The following is a 22,155-nucleotide window of genomic DNA, read 5'->3' as shown; positions in this document are numbered from 1 at the left end:
AACACTCCATTGTAGATAAGGGATGCTTTTATGATAAAGGTGTATGAGAGTGTGAGATACAAAAAACACAAATCAGTGCAAATGTTGCTTCGGAATAGTTCATGTATTACTGTGGTCACGTAGGCACAATAGAGAGAGAGAGAGAGAGAGAGAGATGTTAGGAGCATGAGCTGATACAGCGCATTACCGCTCCCACATAGAAAAAAAAAAGCAGTGACGAAGAGTGATGAGACGTAGGCCTGAATCAGAGTCATTGGGCAGCTGGTTGATTCTGTGGCTCATTGACATGCCACACACAATCTACAACACAGAATGCAAGAATGACAACAGAGAAATGTGTGCCGACAAACGAGGAGATTGTCAAATCCTCATAACTTCTGCCTATATGCAGACATTGTTTTTATATCCTAACATCAATTTTTGGTTAAGGAACACTACGTTCGCAGATAGATTGGAGATGTGCTTACTGTGGGGCTGTTATTTTTTTCATATTAAGAATGTGTTGTTCCAAAACGGAAATGTTCAGTTTACTCTATGTAAAATACCTTTGTTTGAAGTCTAGAGGTCCACATATTTCCTAGTAAGAGACAAAACGACTCACTGATTGTGAAACTGGTCGGAATAAAACCCTGCTGCCTCGGTGGGACTGAAGTTGGCATCCACTAATCTTGTTAGTCAGGTTCTAACAGCAAGTGCTATCAAGTAACTGTGTAACTGTGGGATAGCATTTAGTTTTTTTTCTGAACTATAATCTGTATTTCCATACATTAATATAACATAGTTGCAGTGACCTTGTAATATGATAGCTTTAATTTATTGATGTTAAAGTCATTATCTGATGTTTTTACTGTTATTACTATTATATTACAGTGACTATGGATGGATCTCTGACTTTAAATGAAAAATTCCTACCAGATTATAACACCCCATCTTCTTCTCTTTATCAGAATAAATCAACAGCTATAATACAAAAGGTACACATGTTATATGTGATCATTATCTATCTATCTATCTATCTATCTATCTATCTATCTATCTATCTATCTATCTATCTATCTATCTATCTATCTATCTATCTATCAAAATCAATGGCTATATTACAAAAGGTACACATGTTATATGTGATCATTATCTATCTATCTATCTATCTATCTATCTATCTATCTATCTATCTATCTATCTATCTATCTATCTATCTATCTATCTATCTATCTATCTATCTACAATAAGGTATTTTTGTTATTGTCATTTATTTAAAGGTTTATATTATTAGCCTTAAAGTAATCAATGACGGCATAGGATATTTATACCCTGGATTTTGACACACATTTGCAAAAAATAATTGTCCAAATAGTTGCTTTTCAGTAGAAAGACACCTAGTTTAACTGGTATCATCCAACCAAATATCCTATAAGTTAGTGTCAATATGCAAAAGGTAAAATAGAAGCTAGATGTGTCACTGATAAAGTTTACTCTTCTCAGATGCTGTTGCTTTATGTCTGAGTCAAGATCTGGGGGAAACTGAGTGCATTTACAAATGCATTTGATTTTTCTCTCATTACCATTCTTGTTCTGGTTCCTGGATCTGAAAACTAAAGTCACTGAAAGTGCATCTGATGGCATCTTGATAATGGCACTGCAGTTATTTCCATATGCAGATTGCCTTGTTTAGGCACTGTCACCATTTATTTATAAAATTAGGATCTTTTTCATATCAGGGAGAGGATCTGCACGATAACCTAGAGTTTAAACTAGGAAAAGCATATTCAAGGGTCTAATGATCTGCAATCAGACAGCAACATTCTGATTTCAACATTGTGGTCTGGAAAGTGGTTTTCTATTTGTGAAGACACAGTAGTTTGGAGTGAATTTTTGGCATTTGGTAAAGTTTGAAATTTTTCATTCCAACTTTGTTTAGCTGACATGTTTCTTAACCTTTGTTACTTAATTGTTAATTAGAGATCTAGCAACAAGTTTTTCTACTCTGCTAGTTCTTTACAGCATTTTCTAAAAGTTTTTTGTAATTTCTACACTGGGAGTCTTTTGCATTCATTGTATATATTATATTGAAAATTATACTTAAACTTTTTAGCATTTAATAACAGAGATATTTCTGGGAAGTACACTTGTTACAAATGTTGTCTTGCAGTTCTTCTGATCTTTGTTCAAATCCCGGTTTGGTTAATGTTCTTCCCATGTCTCCATGGTTTTTCCTGCTACATGCTAATGACGTGTGCATGAATAATGATTCAACGTTAAATGTTGTGACTAAGTGCTGGGTGAGCTATGGGTAGATTCCAGTCATTCCCATAATCCTGAAACAGAAAAGAATGCTCATTACATTTGTTTATTTTTTGGATTTATTTCTTTATTTAATTTATTTATTTATTGATGGCTTCACAGCACTCTTTCCAGAGGTTCATTATAAGTTATAAGCATTTCATACTTCTGAGGGTATTTTTCATTTATATTGATTTCATTTGTGATTTTAATAACTTGTGCTCCATTGTTTGCTGCTTTCTCTATGGGGATCATTCATTCCACTTATGGCGTCCTCTCCCCCAAGTCAACCAGTGCTTTTGTCTTAGACAGCTGTGATCCAGCATTAGTGAATAGCCTTCTGGGCAATTTCTTCTTAAGGATCCCACTACCCAGCATATGTCATATGCATGCTGCCACCCTACACACGATAGAAGACACCCTAATTGGGATACAAATTCATTGCATGTGGCATGTACAGACCACACCAACTCACACAGAGACAATTTAGAATCATGGAAGGAAGACCAGAGTGCTTGGTTCCAGTGCAGACACAGAGTTATTTACATTGATAAAAGGATATTGAATGGCATAGATGCAAATAGGTTTGTGGCATATTAATGGTAGTTATAGCTCGGATTGATACACAGAGGTACAGCTTGCCAAAACCAACATTTAATCCAAAATCAGAAAAAGAGCAAATCCAAAAAGAAAAATTCTATTTAACTATTGTCATAGCTAATTTGTTTATATCAGATGAGTCTTCTAAAAACCAGTGCCGATGAAGGGACCACAATTCCCAGCAGGCAGCAGGAGAGCCCAGGGGCTGATGGGAAGACAGCATTATCATAATGAACGAAATTTTGCATCAGCCGAAAAAATATCTCTACTAAGACCAAGAGTATAATGTTTTCTTCTTAACTAAGCTGGATAATAATTTAATCATCTTGCTGGATTGCAGCTGTTGTCTAATTGTATGTCATTTTGTCTCATCTTGGGTTGTGTTTAGCCATGTTGAATTTTTTAAAGACATTTTTTCCTCTTTTCTGAGAAATGTACGTGTTCAAAAGGAGTGTATTATGTTGTCAAAATCCTAAATAGAAATGTTTCTTTCAGCCACCCAAAAACATTTAAAACTCCGAAGCAACCTTTTAAGTAAGTTTCGCGTGTGAAACTGCACACAAAAATAAGGAAATTTTGTGAAACTCTAAATGAAAAAGAAACTTAGCTGTTTAATTCACTACTTCTTATTATTTTACGTTGATATATTATTCATATGCATCCTGTGAGATTGGGCCACCAAACAAGGAGAGTGGTAACCTGCTCTGTGTTTGTCAGAGATGTAGATAGAAATTGCCTTGCACTGTGACATGATAAAAATTCTGAAATGAGTGATGACACTACGTTTTTTTATCAAAGCAAAACCTTACATTTTGGAAACAGCCAAGGCTGTCATACACTTACATATTGTTTCTAAGTTCAATAAAGATAAGCCATGATGAAAGAGAGTTAAATTTTGAATCGCTGTTGAGAAAATGGCAGAAAGAGGACAGCATTAGCTACCTTTTACCGATTCTTAATCGTAGACATTTATTCAACTCCATTTTATGATGAGGTGTTTATAATTTTAGTCTTTGATGCCCATAGAGCATCCAGCATTTTTAAATCAATTGAATGAATCAGCTTTGAATCATCTTTATAACATATCAAATACTGCTACTGCTGCTGTCTTTTGTAATAATACACAGACCTGCAGTGATATCAGTGAAATTCACATGGCTCCACACTACTGTGAATGCTTTCCACAGTCATTGGATTCAGTTATTCAACAAGCGATCCAGCTTATTAATGTGTGATTAAACATCTGTTTGTGAAAACACAAAGAACTTGCATTCATGATTCTAACACAAGAAGTTACCACAATTATGAAATCTAGTCATCCACAAAAAAAAATAAATTCTTGACTCATGAGAGTAGAGTACCTGATAGAGAGGTAGTGTGGATGATGGGTGGGACACTGACATTTCAGTTAAAAGTGACAAAAGGGACAACATTTAAAAAAACACACAAATATTTGCTTTCTTAACTTAACGTATTATGCAAACCTACCCGGGCAAAGCCAGGTACTTTGGCTAGTGAAAAAATAAAGTACAAAAAATGAATAATTCTGCACAAAAATTAAATATAATGAAATCCACCAAGCCTCTAGAGAATTGGTAACACACAGGGTAAATGTAAATCTTACAAGAATTATAATGATCTAGGATTCAAACCCACCCTACAGGAGCTATGAGGCAGCTATCATTTGATTTAATAATACACAACTGGCAATAGTATTTATTCAAAATCAACAATGAAATGTACATTATGGACTTTATTTCAGTTTCTGAATATTATAAACATTATATAGAAAAAGATGATTGTTTCAGTCTTCACCTCTAACTCGCAGTGTGACACTTAGCAATTAAATTAGCCCAATGTACTACCATTGTATATTAAAAATGAATATGTACTGTATATAAAACAAAAGAGAAAGAGAGTGAGGGTCACAAGGCTACAAAAAAACAGTATCTGCCATGATCAAAAGGTTCACAGAAAAAGACTCTTCTGAGTCGATGCTCCATCTTACTCAGTCGTGGGTCCATAAAAAATGCCCATCTCTGGTGGTGGCCTGGGTTTTCTATCAGAAGGGGCAAGGCTTCCTAAGTTGGTGCGGATGTGTGGTGATTCATCTTTCAGCTAGTTTGTTAGCAGAAGTGGCCCTCTTGACTCAAAGCAGAATTTCTTTCCTGGCTGGAGCCCTGATGATATACCTTAAGTGTAAGTGCTTGAGAGTATGATTTTAATAGAACAAAAACAAAGAGTTGGGTCACCACAAGCTACCCTGTTTAATGATGAGCTTCTCTGAAAGTTATGGTGACACAACTGGTCATCGGTTGGTCAAAGTGATAGTAAATGTTTGAATCAGGAGTCTTTTTAAGTACTACAGGCCAGAAGAAGTGAGAGGGACAGGACTTCAGAAGCTGTCATTACTGTTCCACAGGTTGTTCTTGACTGAGGATGAAAAAGGAAGGTATATAATCATGTAAGATACAGCGCAACCTCTAAATCCTGTAAGAGATACACATTTCTCATCTTGGGACAAGACGAAACTTTTTTTCCTGTGACTAGACGTGATCTTTTGAAGAGAGATCTTTTGTAGAGAGACAGAGAGACACTTTCATGTCATACTTACAACATTTGGAAGCAAGTCCCATGAGACAGTGACTTTTGCAAGTCACGCCCTACTTAGAACCATTTTCGAACAATCCCACGGTCATCTAACCTCTCAGTTGATGGAATGCTTTTGGCAGACACGCTTCCTGTGCTCTCAGCTCTTATAAATTTTATATGTTCTAGATGATATGTCAACGATTAAGCGAAGAAGAAAGACCAGCGCGTTGAAAAGAGACCCCAAAGCAATGGAGAGAAAAGAATGCAGAAAAGAAAGCAAAAAAGATAAAAAATAATCTATGTGCATATTCTGATAGATTTAACCACGCCCGGGTCCGGAAAAGACAAAGTAGAACCTCGTAAGAAATTCAAAAATGTTGGCGCGATGCATATGCAGAGCAGGTTAGAGATAGCGGAAATAGGAAAATTCGAAAGTCTCAAAAAAAATGATAGTAAAGATCACAGCGAAAACAGATTAAATAATGTTTGAGGATGTCTGGGGGAGAAGAGAGGCAAGGCAGTAAGACAAAACGACAGCTGCTGTACAGGCTTTTAAATTTTCGAAGCACCGCATGAAATGCATATCACACGGCACGGCAGCAGCAGCAGCAAGCCAGCAGCTGATCGAGCAAAGAGGAGGTAAAAAAAAAAACTATTTGTTTCCCATTGTATCACCATTTAAGAAGGGGTTTCAGAGGAGTGACCGCGTCTCCTTGGGGTGCATTCAGCCCCCGTTCTTCACAATGGCGCAGGAGGCAAAGCAGTGATTAGTGCTTCCATTTCACTGTGGAGTGTGAACATACTCCCCGTGCCTACGTGGGTTTTCTCTTCCCACATCCCCAACAACATGCAGCTTGGGTTAACTACCACAAGTGTCAGTATTAGTTTTGACATGTGAATGAGAGTGCCTGTAATGGACTCTTGCTCTGACCAATGCTGCTGAGATACACTTTAAACCTGTGCCAAGAACCTCTGAGGTCATTCGCCTAGCACTATCTCCACTATCTCTAGGTTCTCCTGAAAACTCTGATCTGTAGCATTCGGCTAGAGGGCACAGCGCTCTCAATGAATGGGTTCAAATCTCATTCCCTGTCATTGCCAATGTGGACTTTACATCTTCTCCCTATGTCTGTGTGAGATTTTCTCCAGCAAATCCACTTTTCCTCCCACATCCCCAAAGATGTACTGGTTAAGTTGGCTTACAGTGGATCTATGTGTATACTGTACATGCATGAGTAGGCCAAGCAATAGACTACCCCCCTGTCTAGTGCAATTATTAACTCCAGACCCCTGCTGCCCCTCTGAAGTGAATAAATTATATTTGTGAGTTTTATGTTATGTTGAACTGCTATAATTCTCTCTGTTTATTTTTTTAACCCACTTGTTGCTTTCATTGTAATGTAAATCAAGGAAGGAAACACTGCCTGGATGACTAAACACTCAAGCACAACCATGTACACTCTAAATCTGAAATCACTTTGAAATGTGGATTGTGGAGGAAACCCAAAGTCCACTGTGAAGACATAAAGTAAACAGTGCAGACTCCATACAGAAGACAACACTTGCCCTGGGCTCCAAAGGCATTGTGGTGGAAAGTATAGCCATGGTGTCATTTAACAAAAATGAAATCCAAAACTTGTTAAGAAATGAATGATACTGACTTAATGAACATCATTGAAAACATCCAAAGAGCCATAACTGATATACTTCATAGAAAAACTTCCGGTGGGAGTTGATGAACAATTCAAAAACTTTAATTTAATATCGTGTCATTAATTTAATTGCACATGTATTTTTATTTGGTTCATCATTTATGCTTAACACTGATAAAGCACAGTTAGGTTGCTTCTTATTGATTGTAAAAAAGAAACTAAGCAAATTTAAGCAGTGTCTTTCTATTGCGGCAATTGTTATTCTATTATTACTTGCATCAGAAGTTTTAAATAAAATTAAAAGACAATAGTATGTTAAAAGCATCCATTATTTTTCTGTGTTTCAGCTCACTGCCGCTTTTAGTAACATCAATGGCTTTGAATGTGTGAATTTCACTGGGTTTCGGTAAGTAATAAAGGAGGGCAGTGGTTGCCCTTTGTTGATACATTGGGGTTAATATTAAATTTGGACTTTTTTTCTTCCATGATATGCAAGGAGCGGAAGTGTAATTGCTGACTTTATTGTATACGTAAGTGGATTCTTTAACACTTCGCAGCTTCAGACATTGATTTCTGCAGCGGGATCTTCATTAAATGGCACTATAGCCATAAACACAACAGGTAGGATTTTTTCCTTCATCACTGAAGTGTCTTCTATTAAAAACATGTTCTTTGAAGCCAGCATTGATTATATGGAAAACTTTTGTTCTTTTATGCCCCTCATATTAATAGGTTATTTATGTTTGATATTATTTATTATTGTTGTGTGTTTCTTCAGTAGAGTTTATCTCCAGAAACACTTAATAGTCCTCTGTGGAACTTGATGCTCATATAAATTTATATAAAATAAAAACACAACAAAGGAATAATAAGTTCTGCTTTTAAACTTTTTACATTCAGCTATTATGGCAAACCCCCTTTAGAATGTGGGGTGCTTGTCAGAAAGGCATGAGTGGTAGGTGACTCCAAACTGACCATGTGTGAGTAAATGTAGTTAAGTGTCTGTCCTGCTGCTCATTGGTACCTCATCCTAAGTTGGATACGCTCTTGTGTCCCATACTGGCAAGAATTTCATTCCATCCCCTTGCATAGATTAAGTGCTTTAAAAGGTGCATGTGTGTGTTTTATGATGTATTTGTGATTATAGCAAGCCAAATGCAGTTTGCTTTTTAAGATATCTGAAAAATGTTTCCCAATATCTCAAAATATGTTTGTTTACATTTTAAAATATATCTCAAAAATAACTTGTGTGTGCATTTCATGTTGTCTCAAATGCATTTTGAGACATCTGAAATTGACCTTGCATGCATTTTAAGATATCTGAAATGCATTTCAAGATATTGCGAATTCACTTTGTGTAAAATTCTCAATTCTTTCTGTCTGTTTTGAGGTATCTTGAAATATAATTGAGATACAGTATCTGAAAATGGACAGTAAGCTATTTTTACATACTGTATCTTCAATTATATTGTACATATTTGAAAATTATATTCAGATATCTTAAAAAATGTCATGTCTTTTTAAAAATATCTTAACATGAGATATCATAAAATTAAATAATTAAATCCAAGATATCTTGAACTATATTTTAAGATATCTGAAATGGAGCAGAGACCTATTTAATAAAGCAAAAATAAACAAATAGAAAAATCTATTCTTTTGTGTGAAAGTTAGTATGTACATATATCTGGTCAATCTTGCATCAATTGGATACTACAATTGTTCTACATGCTAGCTTATCACGTTGTATCTTGCATATGGCTCAATGTATATATTCATGCATTGAAGCAAATGTCAACATGGAAAAAATCATTTGTAGTAATAAGTCAACTTGGCTGCTTCTGGCAGTGAGATGGTTAGTAGTAGTCAGCAGTACACACACCAAAACAGTTTTTCCAAAATAATACTTCCGCTGCTTGTGGTCTACATCCTTTGCCCTTTGGAATCAGCAAATGTCTCTGCTCTCTGACTCTAAAATCAACACGATTTATGTGTGGTACAAGCTTGACTACTGGTAGTGATTTATAACATGGCAACCATGATATCAACTGTGTAGCATTATGGAAACCAAACACACAAAATGACAGCACTCATGAAAATTAGAAAACCACAATGGTGGAGCTCATTAAAACAATTACATAAAATGGCAGTGTCCATGTAAAAATAATGTTAATAAATAATGATGAAATGATGCCACCAAAATAATGTTAAAAAGTGGTATCAATAGTGAGTGCTGTTAAAGGAGTGCTCCATCCAAAAATTGCATTTTTTATATATTACTTACCCTATGCAGTTTATAGAGATGGCTGGAAAAAAAATTTAGTTTCATGCAGAACAGGGAGAAAAATGTTTATGATATACAATTGCAATGAAAAAAATATCACATTACTCCTGACATACCATCCACATGTCAATAATCTAGTTATATGTTAAAAATGTGAAACAGACATAATTTTTTTCTAAAATATTGTTAAACAGATAGTTTGAGAATAATCAGCGCACCTCATGAACAGGAATGTAATCTCATAATACTGCGCTTTTGATTGATTGCCTCTACCACTCATTTATTGGTCAAGAGTTCTGTTTGAGGAGATTAAGTTAGATACGATGAGATGTGATTAAAAAAAAATTCTCAGCCATCACTACAAGCTTCATAGAGTAAGTAACATATAAAAAATATTATTTTGGGAAGATTATTCCTTTAAAGATTTTAAGAACAATGGATGGATTGTTTAATTCCTTAAACATCCATCCATCCATCCATTATCCAACCCGCTATATCCTAACTACAGGGTCACTGGGGTCTGCTGGAGCCAATCCCAGCCAACACAGGGTGCAAGGCAGGAAACAAACCCTGGGCAGTGTGCCAGCCCACCGCAGTAATTCCTTAAACAGTAGTAATTAAACCCTTGTAGACATTTGTTTGTTCTTTAAAAAGTGTAGATAGATGGATGAAGAGGACAATTAAATATTTTTTATAATTTTTGCATATAGTATTCTATAACATTTGCCATTAACTTGTTTATTTTATCCTACAAGACTAAATTACTTTCTTGTATTGTAGCTGTATTTATCCAAACTTACCAAAATTCTGCAGCTCCAGCTTGTAAACAGGATTCAGCAAAAGCTTGACATGGCAAAATGATTCCACAGACAAAATATCTTTGTTTTTAAAAGTTTTGGTTAAAATTCAAAGTAAAACAGTTCACACAAAAAAGAAAAAAATTAAAATAGCAAAAATTAGAAAAGTTCTGCTCAAAGCTTATAAATCTTGTTACATTTCTAATCGTTACAAATCACTTTTAAATGTTTCTGAACCATTTCAAAACGGTCAGAAAACTGTACGCTTATCCCATTTCTGAGTTGAAAATGGGTCTTACAAGTCCCTGTGCACTGGGACCTCTTCTAAACAACAACTGACTCAATTATCACACTGGATCTTAGTTATAGCAAGAAAGTTCAATCTCATACTAACTTATAGAGGGAAAGACAATGCCATTGTCTATGACTATGAAAGAAATGTATATTCTATTCAAATTAAGCAAACACTAACTCAAAGCTTTAACTTTCTAAGATTGGCTTTTACATGTATAATAGTTTACAAAAAGTATGACTTGCCTCTAGCTCTGTCTTTACCTCCAAATTTCCCTACTTTCATTTTCCGATGTTTGTGGTAATGGCTGAAGATATCATTTCTTTTTCAGCATAGTTTCTTTTTCAAATTCAAAATGATTTGCAATTATTGACCATGCATGTAATAGATATGGACTGCACAGCGCCTACTCAGTGGTGCCATTGTTTAGAGTTGCTATTTCTCAATTCCCTAGTTCTAAGTGCTATTCCTGTACCAGTCACTACTTATCTAAAGTCTGTAGTTTTCTTTGTGTACATATGTGCTCAAGGTTTTCTACCACATGTTAAAGACATGCATGTTTAGTTAAAACGAAGCTGGGAACTGTCCTGAGTTAAATGAGAGTGTGTACTGTATATTAGAGAGCATGACTCTGATGAACTAGCAAATTGTCCAGAATTGGCTCCTTTCTTGTGCTTCATTCTGATATGATGGGTTCTGACATCCTGTATTCCTGTAATGAATAAAAGCAAAGGATTCATAAATGGCATCACATATGCTCTGGTCAAGCATGTACGATATTACAGGCATTTACAGACTGACCAAGCATAATTCTATTTGTGCCTATCATAGAATTGATAGGTGAAGTACATAAAATATTAAGAAGGCCGGCAGTATAACACACGAATGTTTATGTGAGTGATCCAATGAGTTTAAAAGTTTATTTGTTTTGCCAGGTTACCTGCTGAAAATTGATGCAAACATGGCAACTCAAAAATACATAAACTAGCCTCCACTATAGCTTTGATGGAAACGATCAGATTATTCATTGCGGTCGTACATTGTCTACCTTTTTCCTACAGCAAAAGGAGAAGTGTGGATGGCATAAGGCATATGATCAGGTTAAATTAGGCTTTGTGCAATTTTTGCAAAACTGAAAAGTCTTCATATTTTCTGGAATGTTAATTTTCCCATTTAAGTGTTTTGCACTGTTTAAATGTTTGTCTAGGAATTAGTCATACTAAAATCTAACATTTAAAAACTTAAATTAACTCACGATGCTTGCTTTCAATCCTGACATTGTAATCAGTGTATACAGGAATATCACCGGATAATGTTCAGCAAATCTCTGGAATCGTTAACCTGGGAATCTCAAACATTCTAGATGTCAATGACTCAGCAATAACATGTGGGAAAGCAGTTGGTTTCTGCTTTCTATCTCAAAGGCATTTTTAGAACATTAGAAAATTAGAACAATCTAAACAAGAACAGACCATTCAGCCCAACAAAGCTCACCAGTCTTATCCACTTCATTCTTCTAAAATAACATCAAGTCTAATTTTGAAAGTCCCTAAAGTCCAACTGTCTACCATGCTACTTGGTAACTTGTTCCTTGTGCCTGTGGTTCTGTATGTAAATAAAAACTTCCTAATGTTTCTGAGAAATTTATCCTTAACAAGTTTCCAACTGTGTCCTCATGTTCTTATTGAACTCATTTTAAAGTGACCGTTTTGATCCACTGTACTAATTCCCTTCATAATTTTAAACGCTTCAATCATGTCACCAGTTAATCTTCAAAAAGGCACAGCTCTTTTAATCTTTCTTCATAACTCATCCCCCATGGCCCTGGAATGAGCCTAGTTGCTTTTCTCTGGACTTGTTTCTAGCGATGTTATGTCCTTTTTGTAGCACAGTACTACAGATGAAGCCTCACCAGTGTGTTATAAAGCTTGAGCAGAACCTCCTTGGACTTGGACTCCACACATCGTGCTATATAACCTAACATTCTGTTTGCCTTCTTAATGGCTTCTGAACATTGTTGAGAACTTGATAGCTTAGAGTCCACTACGACTCCTAAGTCCTTCTCATAAGGTGAACTTTCAATTTTCAGGCCTCCAATTATGTATTCAAAAAATGTTTGGAGTCATTTTTAACTGTTATCATATTTCATAAAATTTCATAAAATGCCACAATGTAGCATTACCCTGCATTTTCACTGGTCCTTTGTAAGTGATATGCTTTTGATTGTATTTTGTTGAAGCCACTTTTTTAACATATACATTCTTTTCCTTTTTTATACAGGTATTGTGTTTATGGAAATTCCTGACCCTCCATTGAAATATAATTCAAATGGTACACTAGTTTGTTCAATTTATGATGATTTTGATAGTTTCACATGGGAAATAAGCATAGATCAAAATGTACGGCAAATTTTAATTGGTACAGAGTGTAACATTAGTTTCAATAAAACATCAACAACACTCAACTTACTAAGTGCCACCCAGGCCTGGAGAGGTAAGTGCTATTGTGTTCATAAGAATTACTTATGAAATCTTTGAAACCACTTCAGTTTTTTTTTGTCTGGTGCCTCCTAACTAGAGAAAAACCCCACATATGATAGACTGTTCAACTTGTCCTGATGTCAAGGCCTTTATGCAAGGCTTCAAGTTTTTTGGTGAGGTTCCCCCTATTTTTGGCCCTCTAGACCTGAAACAACCCTAATTTTTAGGCCATTTGTGGACCTTATTTTGTGTAGGAAATTATACCCTTACTAGCCAACCCGCGGCGTAGCACATGCCGTATAATTATGTATTGACGGGTGAACACTTCCTGAACGACACAGTGTCCAAATGGGGTGGGTTTGAGGATATGACTGTGAGTGAATGAAAAGATAGACCTCTGGAGAGAGCAACATACAATTGTCCATGACTGAAAGCGGGATCGTCTGTGACGGTGGAGGCCACGCTGGTGAAAGTTACTTCGTCAGTAGGATTAAGTGTCAGTACTTGTTCATTAAGTTGTAGCGAGTCTTCGTTGTTGACGCTTAATATAGCTTGCGTACTGAGTTGTTCCGGAGTCACAGTTGAGAAACACTTTTTTAATGTCTTTTAAGCACAGGGAAAAAAATGAATATGTGAAACATCCGTAATGTAATAAGCCACCAAGAAAAGTAACATTGCAACAATGCACGCTACGACCCGATCGCTGTAAACAGAAGTGAAAACAAAATCGAGCCCAGTGCATTCTTTAACTGCCTTGTGGCGCAGTAGTAGTGCTGCTGCTTTGCGGTAAGGAGACTGTGGAAGATTGTGGGTTCGCTTCCCGGTTCCTCCCTGTGTGGATAACGCTTTGAATACTGAGAACACTGCTATATCAATGTAATGAAGTATTATTATTCTTATGCGTCCAGCCCTCTCTCTCTTGCGCTCCTGTATGTGTGTGTGTGTGTGTGTGTGTCGCTCGCTCTCTCTCTCTCTCTCTGGATCGCTCGCTCGCTGCACGTGTTCCTGCAGGCATACGCCGCATAATTATTTATTGATGGCTGAACAGTTTCGGAAAGACACTGTTGTCTAAAAGGGGTGGGTTTGAGGATACAACAGTGAGTGATGAAAAGATGGAACTCTGGAGAGAGCACCATGCAATTATTGCCCTTAACTGAAAACTGGTTTTGGCAGATACAGTACATGCATATCTTTTTGAAAGTTTGGCCCTGTGCCTTATTAATTGTCATCGCAAAGGCCAATCTAACAGGAAATTGTCTTCATGTAAAAGTAAAAGGCAAATTATCCACGACAAACAAACTGTTTTACACGCTGCATACCAACCCGCGGCGTAGCACACGCCGCATAATCACGCCGCTTTTTTAATGTTATTTAAGCAGAGGGAAAAAAATGAACATTTGCAAAATCCGTAATTTAATAAACCACCAAGAAAAGTAATATTGCAAAAATGAACGCTACGAACCAACATGCAATCATCATTCAGTACGCACTGCCTGCTCATGTGCCCATCCCCAACTCCTCACCTGAGTCGCTGTCGTCTGTGCACCTCTGAGCCACGTTGTCTTTTCATTGTTCTTTGCGGTTCTGACTGCTTTTCTATATATAATCCACCAAGTCACCCAACCATGGTAGTAGCGAGGGGGGGGTGCGTACAAAGGGCAGGGACGTATTCAGAGGGAGTGTATGACCTGCACTTACTGGGTATTCCTCGTTCATGGGGAACAATTGCAAGCCCCGGTCCCCATTACGTTGATCCATTCAGTGTAGCGCACGTGCAGTACCGGACATCCAAGGGCATCACATAGGATGCCGACCACTTGGCGATCGCGTAACTATTTAGCAGTAGGGAGTCTCATTCGTTTTCGGAATTAACCAAACTAATCGCTCCACCAACTAAGTATGGCCATGCAACACCACGCACAGAAACGAGAAAGAGCTATCAATCTGTCAATCCTCTCCGTGTTCGGGCAGGGTGAGGTTTCCCGTGTTGAGTCAAATTAAGCAACATTTGTGTGTGGTGAGTTGTTGCATCCTGGCACATGAAGCAGGCACTGTGAATGCCTTGAGAGCATGGGTGGACACGTGCTGGGGAATAATGAGTATCTATATATCTTCTTAGATATAGACAGCATCTGATAGTTGTGATAGTTTTACACTCCAGAACATTGCGGTGAATGCTGGTAACAGTCAGGTGGGCGGGCAGACAGGCGTAAGTGACAAAAGAGACGAAAGTGAGTTGGTGAGTTGTTGCGTCCGGGCACATGAGCAGGCACTGTGAATGCCTTAAGAGCGTGGGTAGACACGTGCTCGAGTTGGTGGGCTGGGCTTTGTGAGTTGACTGACATGGCTATTTTTTGCGTATCCCATGGTTGTCTTCTGGCAGTGTGAATGCCTCGAGAGACAAGGTGTCCTTGTTTGGTGAGTTGTTGCAGTTTGTGAGTTAAATGCTGAGATGGTTTCACACGTTTTGTGAGTTGTTGCAGTGTGTGAGTTAAAAGCTGCGATGGTTTTACACGCTGGTAACAGGCATGCGTTCTCGTCCCATAGTCTTAGAGTTGGTGGGCGTGGCTCTGTGAGTTGTCGGCATATCCCATCATCTTAGCGTTGGCGGCCGTGGCTATATCATCCGTATCCCATGTTTTACACGCTGCATACAATATACAATTCTTAGATGGTCCTGCCGCGTCCACCCTCGTTCTCGAAGCATACACACCACCTGGTCATGCGCCCGCTCGCAAGAGCAACTCACAGAGACCCGCCCACCAACTCTAAGACCATGGGGTGTAAAACAGTTTGCGATTGTGGACGCGGTTGTGCGTCATAACCGAAAAGAATAATGAAAAGTCAACGTGGCTCAGAGGTGCATGTGGACTGTAGCAGAGACAAACGCGAATGACGCCGTGTTTTGTGAGTTGCTGCGTCCGAGTTGGTGGGCGTGGCTCTGCGAGTTGTCGTTGTTTCCAATGGTCTTAGAGTTAGTGGGCGTGACTCCGTCCTGCGTGCTCCATGGGTGTCTTGCTCGCTGGCGGCTTAGTGAATTATATATATAGATGATAAAGAGTAAACTAATAGGTGTTTTCAGGAAAAAAATGATCAGAAGGACTTGAAGTTGTGCATGCCATGTCAGCCGACACCAGGGGTTAACCCCCTAAATCAGGGGTGGGCAGATTCAGTCCTGGAGGGCCGCAGTGGTTGCAGGTTTTTGTTCCAACCCAGTTGCTAAATTAAAAACCAATCCTTGTCAATTATGTAATTGCATGGCTTGCTAGTGCTTTAACTCTGCCATGTCAGGTCATTCTCATATCCTAGATTTATTTTCCTTTCTAAGGATATCATCCAAATGATTTGAAGTCTAAAACAGATGAGTAATTCTCAGTGCTTCACTTTTTTCTCTTCACTTTCCTTCCAAGTATTTAATTAAACCAAATAGTGCGTGATACACACAGGTTTAAATGGAAACAAGCTAAATGGAGAAATGCTGATCTCTTTTGTCATTTGCATGGTATTGCTAATTAGGAGCAATTAAAAACCAAGAATACAGCTGTTTAAGACTAAAATAAGCAATAAGGGTTCAAAATCTTAATGAGCGAGACAACTAAAGTGAAGCTGAAGTGTTACTTGAGCAATAAGGGTTTCTTATTAATCAATTGGGTTGGAGCAAAAACCTACAGCCACTGCGGCCCTCCAGGACTGAATCTGCCCACCCCTGCCCTAAATGAAATACTAGGGATGAAAGTTACTATTTTTCACAAAACTTCGAAGAAATGGACAGTTGGTAATATATGCATGTAAAGTTTCAGATATGCAATTTGGAGGTTGCTGATTGCAAAAACTGTGATATTTTTGATATTTGATCTCTTTACTGGTGGTCCTAGCCCTCTAAGAGTCACTACCAGAAAGTTAAAGATAACTAATTTCAAACAAGTGGACGTCTCCTTGTGTTCTGGAGACCACAAAGGTAAAACATTAAGGGTCATCAGTTTTAAGGGGAAGCATCAAGGCTTGTAGATGCTTAAATTGATGAACTGCGCCTGGGATATTTACCCTTGTTTTTAGCAATAGCATATTTAATAATTACTTATTTGTACTTTTTAACTTCCACTTTAGCATGTTTTAATTGGGTTTATTTATTGACTTATTAATTTATGGAAGAACACCGCACTATTTTGCACTTTGATTGATTGTAAATAAACGTACTCTGCACATTTGCACCTACCCCATGGCCTCATTACACTGGCTCATCTTAGTTATGTTATCAGTGGTTCAAGTTCAAGAATAACCTGGGCTGTCTTTTTAGTTAAAGCAGGCCCATTCTGTGCATCTGTAGCTTTTGGATGAGTATGGCTGTCTCACCCTGTTGGTTAAGTTCAGGACTGGACATGAGTTGAGTGGCCATTCCTCTCCACTTTCTGGGTTTTGTTCCTGGCCTGTATTGGCTTCTTTTAATCCCTGTGGTTTGGATTAGCCTCATTTCATTGCCACATCTCACACTCTGTTTTCTAGACAACCCGAATTCAGTATTTCTTGATCATTGATATGCTGTTTTGTTCACTATGTTAATTTCAAAATATCACCATAATCCCTTGTTCTATTTTACATGTCCGACTTTATAACTTCATAAATGCATGCATATTTATATAAGTAAAATAGTACAAAACTTTGAACTAATTATTTATGGTAATAAAAATAATATATATAAGTAAGTAAACTAAACTGAATTTAATATGTCATTTAATTAAGATGCAATAATGACAGTGGGGCATAAATCTGTTCCCAGAAAATATAACTATTCAGTATCTAGAAAAACAGAAATATAAAGGAGCAGCAGAAAAAAATAACTAAATGAGTGAAAGTAATGCTATTGATAAAGAAAACATATTTGCTGTTTGTCTTAAGTAACTTTTACTGGAAATCTTTTGTTCTAGGAAATTATACTTGCACCTTTACAAAAGGATCAATTTCTCACAAAGCAAGTGCATTTATTGATATAGCACTTCTACCAGACAATATCAATATGACTGTAACGCCAAGTTATCCAAACTGCACTAAACTTCCTTCTGTAAACTTTAATGTAAGCTGCTCTATACAGGAGTCAACTGAAAACTATAACGTAACATGGAACATTTCTGGATCAGTAAAATACAATGTCTATAGTCAAGGTGAGTGCAAATTTTATAACAGGTCCTGTAGTCAAGGTAAGGGCACATTTCTCCACTAGATGCACCAAGGTACTTTTGATTGTATTTTATTTTGTGAATTGCTTACCACATTGTATATGGCAAGAGGAGGGCAGAAATGATAGCGCATTGGGTAGTGCTGCTACCAAGGCTTGATTCTTGCAGCTGCTTGCTATCCATGTGGAGTCTGTGCCTGTCTGCGCACATTTTACCCTGGGTACTCCAGTGTTCCTCCCACATCATCAAAGATGCTCTGGGTAGGTTAAAATTGACTGTGAATGTGTGAGTGAACAGTGTGATGGACTCACATGCTGTCCCGGGCTGTTTTCTGCCTGGTGTTTAGTGTTGCCACTCATGACCCTGAAGTGGATTAAGTAGGATGAGAATGTTACATTCCAACCTAAGGGGTTTGATGCAGGAACAAGTGTCCCTTCTGGGGCTGGTTTCAGTTAGGAATATGTTGCTTCTGGGATAGGGTCCAGTTCTCGGCCAGACAGACTCAGGTAAAGTAGGTTCAGAGAATATGTACATTGATAAAGTATAGCATATTAGTGTTTAAAATTAGATTAATTTGGGCGAAAAACATTCTTAACTGTAAATTTGTTATTCAATGATAGGTTTCGTATGTAACTAACTAAACAAGGGGAACAGTGATGATATAATGGCTAACACTGCTGTCTCACAGCTCCAGAAATCATTGTGTGGTTATTGGCCTGATCATTGTCTGTGTGAAGCTTCTGTATTTTCCATTTACATGAGTTTCTTTCTACACCCCAAAAATGTGCATATTGTTTTATTGGAAACATAAATTGCCCTAATGTGGGTCAATTCATGGCAGTGTATGGATTTCCATTCAGGGTTGATTCCTGCCTTACCCTGGGTGTCATACTCTGCAGGTTTTCATTCTAACCATCTTCTTCATTAGTGACCAGTTTTTGCTGCTAATTAACTTCTTTTGCTTTAGTTTTAATTAACTTGACTCAGACCCCTTAGTTGTTTCTTTTTCCTTAATTAGCAGCCAAACAATAATGAGACACAAAATGAGCCATCACCTTGCCCATCACACAATATCTGAAAATAAAGAAAGGTGATGGTCTCGGTAACCTGGTTGATCTCTCAGGTCACCAAAACATTTTGACAGTGTTCTTAGAAAAAACAGAAAAATCAGCAGTTTTGGAAATGTCTGCTGTGGCAGAATGAGAGCAGCAACAAGCCATGAAATTAAATAAGGGGCTTAATTAACAGCAAGAATCAGCTTCTCATTAAGAGACAGGCTGGAGTGAAATTGGTTGGAGTTTGAAATCACAGTTTAGCTGGTCATCTGTTGGCTCGTTTCACATCTCATTATTGTTTGGCTATCATTTAATGAAGAAAAGAATAAATTCAGAGGGACTGAATCCTTAAAAACAAGGCTATTAAAATGAAGGGAAAAGAAGTTAATTAGCAGTGAAAACTGCTTGCTGATCAGGAAAAGGGTTAGAATGAAAACCTGCAGCCACTACGGCCCTCCAGGCCCAGAGTTTGACACCCCAGCTCTAGTGGATGGGTTCAAAAAATATCTAACTCAAAACCTGAAACTGTATCGAACTTAGAACTTATTCTCTTTTCATTTCAGCTCTCACTATTACAGGATGATGAATGCATAACATAATTTTTATACAACTAGGTTGTCACATGATAATTCGATAATATGATTCATCTTCATTTCCATTCAGTTACCTTCAGTACAATCATGTATTTGAATAATAAATGTTAACTCTTTCTTTTTATTTTAAATTGTGCCAGATTTAAAGGTGAATTACACACCATTGCTGCTGCTTTTAGATAAATTGATATTGTTTTCTCCCTGGTACTGGACAGCTTAACCAGTCCTTCATTTGTTTCATATTTTTTTAAGTTGAGAAAAGCTTAGTGCACTTTAACAAACTAAATATTAGAGAGCACAATAAAACCACCATAAACAAAAAAGTTTAAATGACTCATTTTGATTAGTAGATTGGTTTAAAAAAAAACACCGAAAATCCTTGTTGAGTAAGGTTAAAAATCCCCTTTTTAACCCAATGTGATATTCAAGCAGGTACTCCAATATTAAGTAGAATGAAAGTATTCAGATTGTTTAATTTAAAACAAATTCAGGCAACAGTAAAATATTTGAGTGTTTCATATGAGTAGATCTTTAAGCCAAACTATACAGCTATATACTGTACAAGAAAACTGGCCTTTTTCGTCATATAGGGTACAATACAATACAATACAATACAGTTTATTTTTGTATAGCCCAAAATCTCACAAGAAGTGCTGCAATGGGCTTTAACAGGCCCTGCCTCTTGACAGTCCCCCAGCCTTGACTCTCTAAGAAGACAAGGAAAAACTCCCAAAAAAAAACCTTGTAGGGAAAAAATGGAAGAAACCTTGGGAAAGGCAGTTCAAAGAGAGACCCCTTTCCAGGTAGGTTGGGCATGCAGTGGGTGTCAAAAGAAGGGGGTCAATACAATACAATACACAGAACAGAACAATTCCTCAATATAGTAAGAAATAAAAAATATAAATTTTAGAAGTACAGAGTAGAATTTAACAGTAGATGATACATCCCATAATAAGATTTGGATTTGTGTAGAGTCCTGGAGACCTCATCCTTCAAGCTGCCTCCCCCATTTGGCCATTCCACGGCTGAAACTGTGCTGGGCCTGCCAATCCGATGAAAGGACCCCTCTTTCCCACGATTCTTGCGATCCTCCATCTGGGATGACTTTTCCTTAGGCAGGCAAAACAACTTGTCTGGTGGGCTGTGGCAAGGGTAGCACAGTAGTTAGCGCTGCTGAGTTAGCGCTCCAAATCACTGGGAGTGAATCCTGGCCCAGTCACTGACATTCTGCCACCCCTTCAAACGGTCATCTGAAAGTTAATTCACACTAGTAAAACATGTGGAGCTGCAGTCCTAGAATAAGAGGGAAATCAAAACGTAGATACAGGTAAGACGTTTTTGATACTTTGTATGTTTTCTAAATAATTACTTCTTTCAGTTCCTGTAAGTTATAAGGTATTTTATCACTTGTGGTGGCTCTTATAGAGCAAACAGAAAATCGGCTTGTGGGACTATTGAAGTTAAAAATAAAAGAACTGTTTTACTGAAAAAAAAAGACTTAAAATAATACATAAACTTTACACATTCTTTTGTTTTTACTGTTAAATACAACTGCACAGTGATCACATTGGCAATCTAAGTTTTTTTAAGTAGTGCTCTTCAAACAAACATTGATCTAAGGTGTGGCAGATGCGCTTGGTTGGCGCCGACCCGAACACAGACTGACACTGGAGGCAAAGGTGAAAACAAACAAAAATATTTATTCTGTTCTTCTGCTGGGGATCACATCTTCCCCGTGTCCCTCAACTACAGCGAAGTCCCCAAAAGACACACAGAAGAAAAGAAAACCACACCACAAAAATCACTCGTCTTCCTCCACTCCTCCCAGGCAGCTTTGTTGTTGTCATTGTCGTCGTCGTCCTCCCGACTCCGACGCCCCTGAGTAGTGGCTGCAGTCTCCCTTTATAGCCCACCCGGAAGTGCTTCATGTGGCAATTAACCTAAATTAGGCCACACTCCCAGGTGTGGCTGCGTTACCGCCCACATGGACTCATTAAGCTGTGCAGCTCCCCCTGACGGTGGCTACGGAGCTCCGGTGTTCCAGGATAGTGGCCCACATAGGGGGGCTGCCACCAAGTGTTCCAGTGATATGTAGTTTGCATCCCATGGCTGCTCCCACGGATCCAGTGTCAAAGGGGCATTCTGGGCGGGCACGGGTCCTGGCCGTCCACCACAAAGGATATAAAAGCAAAGCTTGCATATGGTCAAATGATTTTGACAATCTACTCATGCGTTTCTTTTTTGGTGTCGCTTTTGTCTTCTGTATGCTGTATTTTGACATGCAAGACAATGAGCCATCATATTTGCCTGCTGCTCAGTTGCTCTATTTTCATGATTACTTCTTGCTGGGCTATTT

General features: G+C 37.8%; 2 protein-coding genes across 2 annotated transcripts in view; both read left to right on the top strand.

The window, feature by feature from the left end:
* The window catches only part of LOC114648027 (adhesion G protein-coupled receptor F5-like), a 395,766-nt gene that overhangs the window by 102,469 nt on the left and 271,142 nt on the right, over positions 1-22,155 (top strand). The window lies entirely within an intron of this gene.
* LOC114648026 (adhesion G protein-coupled receptor F5-like) overlaps positions 1-22,155 on the top strand; it is a 57,728-nt gene that overhangs the window by 6,683 nt on the left and 28,890 nt on the right. Inside the window, exons 3-7 of the mRNA XM_028796806.2 lie at positions 871-974; positions 7,472-7,530; positions 7,621-7,745; positions 12,778-12,990; positions 17,903-18,136. Of these exons, the coding sequence (XP_028652639.2) occupies positions 871-974; positions 7,472-7,530; positions 7,621-7,745; positions 12,778-12,990; positions 17,903-18,136 (735 nt within the window). The remainder of the gene's footprint in view (positions 1-870; positions 975-7,471; positions 7,531-7,620; positions 7,746-12,777; positions 12,991-17,902; positions 18,137-22,155) is intronic.

The sequence above is a fragment of the Erpetoichthys calabaricus genome, chromosome 3, assembly GCF_900747795.2.
Source record: "Erpetoichthys calabaricus chromosome 3, fErpCal1.3, whole genome shotgun sequence".
NCBI lineage: Eukaryota > Metazoa > Chordata > Cladistia > Polypteriformes > Polypteridae > Erpetoichthys > Erpetoichthys calabaricus.
Note: the sequence above shows the minus strand (reverse complement) of the source record. Positions and strands in the feature narration are given on the sequence as shown.